This window comes from Aplysia californica, unplaced genomic scaffold, assembly GCF_000002075.1.
Source record: "Aplysia californica isolate F4 #8 unplaced genomic scaffold, AplCal3.0 scaffold00120, whole genome shotgun sequence".
NCBI lineage: Eukaryota > Metazoa > Mollusca > Gastropoda > Aplysiida > Aplysiidae > Aplysia > Aplysia californica.
In genome coordinates, this window is record NW_004797390.1 from 1,391,897 (window position 1) to 1,393,886 (window position 1,990).

Consider the following 1,990-nt stretch of genomic DNA (forward strand, 5'->3'; position numbering starts at 1 on the left):
ACACAGACACACACACAAACACACAAACACACACACACACACACACTTTTTTCACACACATTAATCCACAATTACACACACACTTATACACAAACACACACACACACACACACACACACACACACACACACACAAACACACACACACACACACACACACACACACACCATCCACTATTACACTATATAAACCGTTTGTAAATTAGTGAAGACAAAGATAACGCACACACAGCAATGAATTAATGAACAGATAGTCATTGCGGGGTCCAGTGGGGATCTTGGGAATGATTTTGAGTTTCAGTAAGAGTTTTAAGGCACCTGCAACACAAATAGGTTTAATAAGTGTCAAAGATTAGAGGTGTTACTAGAGAGGGTAACATAATATAAAGAAAAGAAGTTGGAGAGATGAGGACAACAGTCTTACAATAGTGGAGTGCGCGCGCAACGTTATACTTTTTGCTCTTCATTTGGTTCGAAATACAGTCAAACTTGTTGAAGACAATCACCCATTTTAGAGGATACACTGTTGGCCGTCTCAGAGAGTGTCACTATATTGTAAAAAAAATAAATAAATAAAACAAAAAACAAACACCAAAAACAAACCCCAAAACCCCCCACAAGGGTAGGCGAGGACGGGAAGTTTTAGCTTTAGTAACAGTTTTACGGCACTTGCAACGCAATAAGGTCATATAAGTGCCGAAGATTAGAGGTGTTACAAGAGAGTAACAAACGCAAAAAAGAAGGAGAGAGAAGGACGATAGTTTTGGATAGGAAAGAAGAAGCAAACCACACTAAAGCATCCACCAACCACCCACTAAATGGGAAGTGGCCGTTTGTACAGGTAGTTGTCTTATATATAGGTGGCTGTCAGAGCTGACAGCTGGTACAGGCAAATAGTGCGCTCCATTGTAAACAGGAAGTGCGTCAGAATAGACAGTCTTTGATATTATCACGTCATAAATGGCTGCTTGCACTGTACGCTTCTGAGGAAGTTGAGGTTGTTTTAGAATGGTCTCAGGTCTGCTGGGGTAATAGTATAGATTATGAAGCGCATAGAGCTTGCTGTTGAGCGGGGATTTGCGCTATACAAATGTGAGGCAGCGTGGTGGAATCAGGCTCTCGTCAATTTTTGGGCATGTAGAGTTATTGGTGTCATATTAAAGCATGTTCATTTGTCTTTATTTGAATGAAAAAAATATCCATTAATCTTGAATACAAGTCGAGATATTTGCGAATGAAGGAGGTGGGGGTCACCTGTTTTAAGAGGTAAAATTAATGAGAAAATGGCCGCCAAAGATGAGTTATTTTCTTAGCTTTAGAATCTGTGGTAACTGAAAATTTACATTTTTTGTGCCTTAAATCAACGTTTTAAAGAAAAATCCACACAGAAATGAGTTATTTAATTTTCATGAAAGGTGCTGAGCCAAAAAACAAAAAATTGATAAAAATTCACAAACCTGCGGAAAAATGCAAGTTTTTTTCACTTTAATAATTTTGACGAGAGCCTGATTCCACCACGCTGCCTCACAAAAGCTGTCTATTATAAATCTATGGAATAAGCATACTCACCGAATAGCCGTCGGAAACCAGCTGAGAGAGCACAACGTTCAGCCCATTGACCGTTGGTTGACCTGACGCAAACACCGGCTGATCGCCCCCGGCTTGGTAGAAGTTTGGTGCGGACATGTGTTTGTTTGTATGTAGCAGGTCCAAAGTGTCGTTAGAGTCCTGTACGATGAAGTATTTGCCCTGTTGACAAAAAAAAAAGAAAGCAGTTCGAAATGTCGGAAGTCGAAAAAACAAACAAACACCAGTACTATAATATGTATTATGGGTTACGGGCTGTTGGACACATAAACATAATATACGCAAACAAACTCACGTATATATACACATGCACGCGCACGAGCTCGAGCACACGCACACGCACACGCACACGCACGCACACACACACACAGACACGCAAACACACACATATATTATATATATAT

General features: G+C 40.2%; 1 protein-coding gene across 1 annotated transcript in view; it reads right to left on the reverse strand.

The window, feature by feature from the left end:
• The window catches only part of LOC101848579 (paladin), a gene marked incomplete at its 5' end in the record, with an annotated part of 84,596 nt that overhangs the window by 58,512 nt on the left and 24,094 nt on the right, over positions 1–1,990 (reverse strand). Inside the window, 1 exon segment of the mRNA XM_013081204.2 lies at positions 1,569–1,748. Within this exon segment, the coding sequence (XP_012936658.1) occupies positions 1,569–1,748 (180 nt within the window).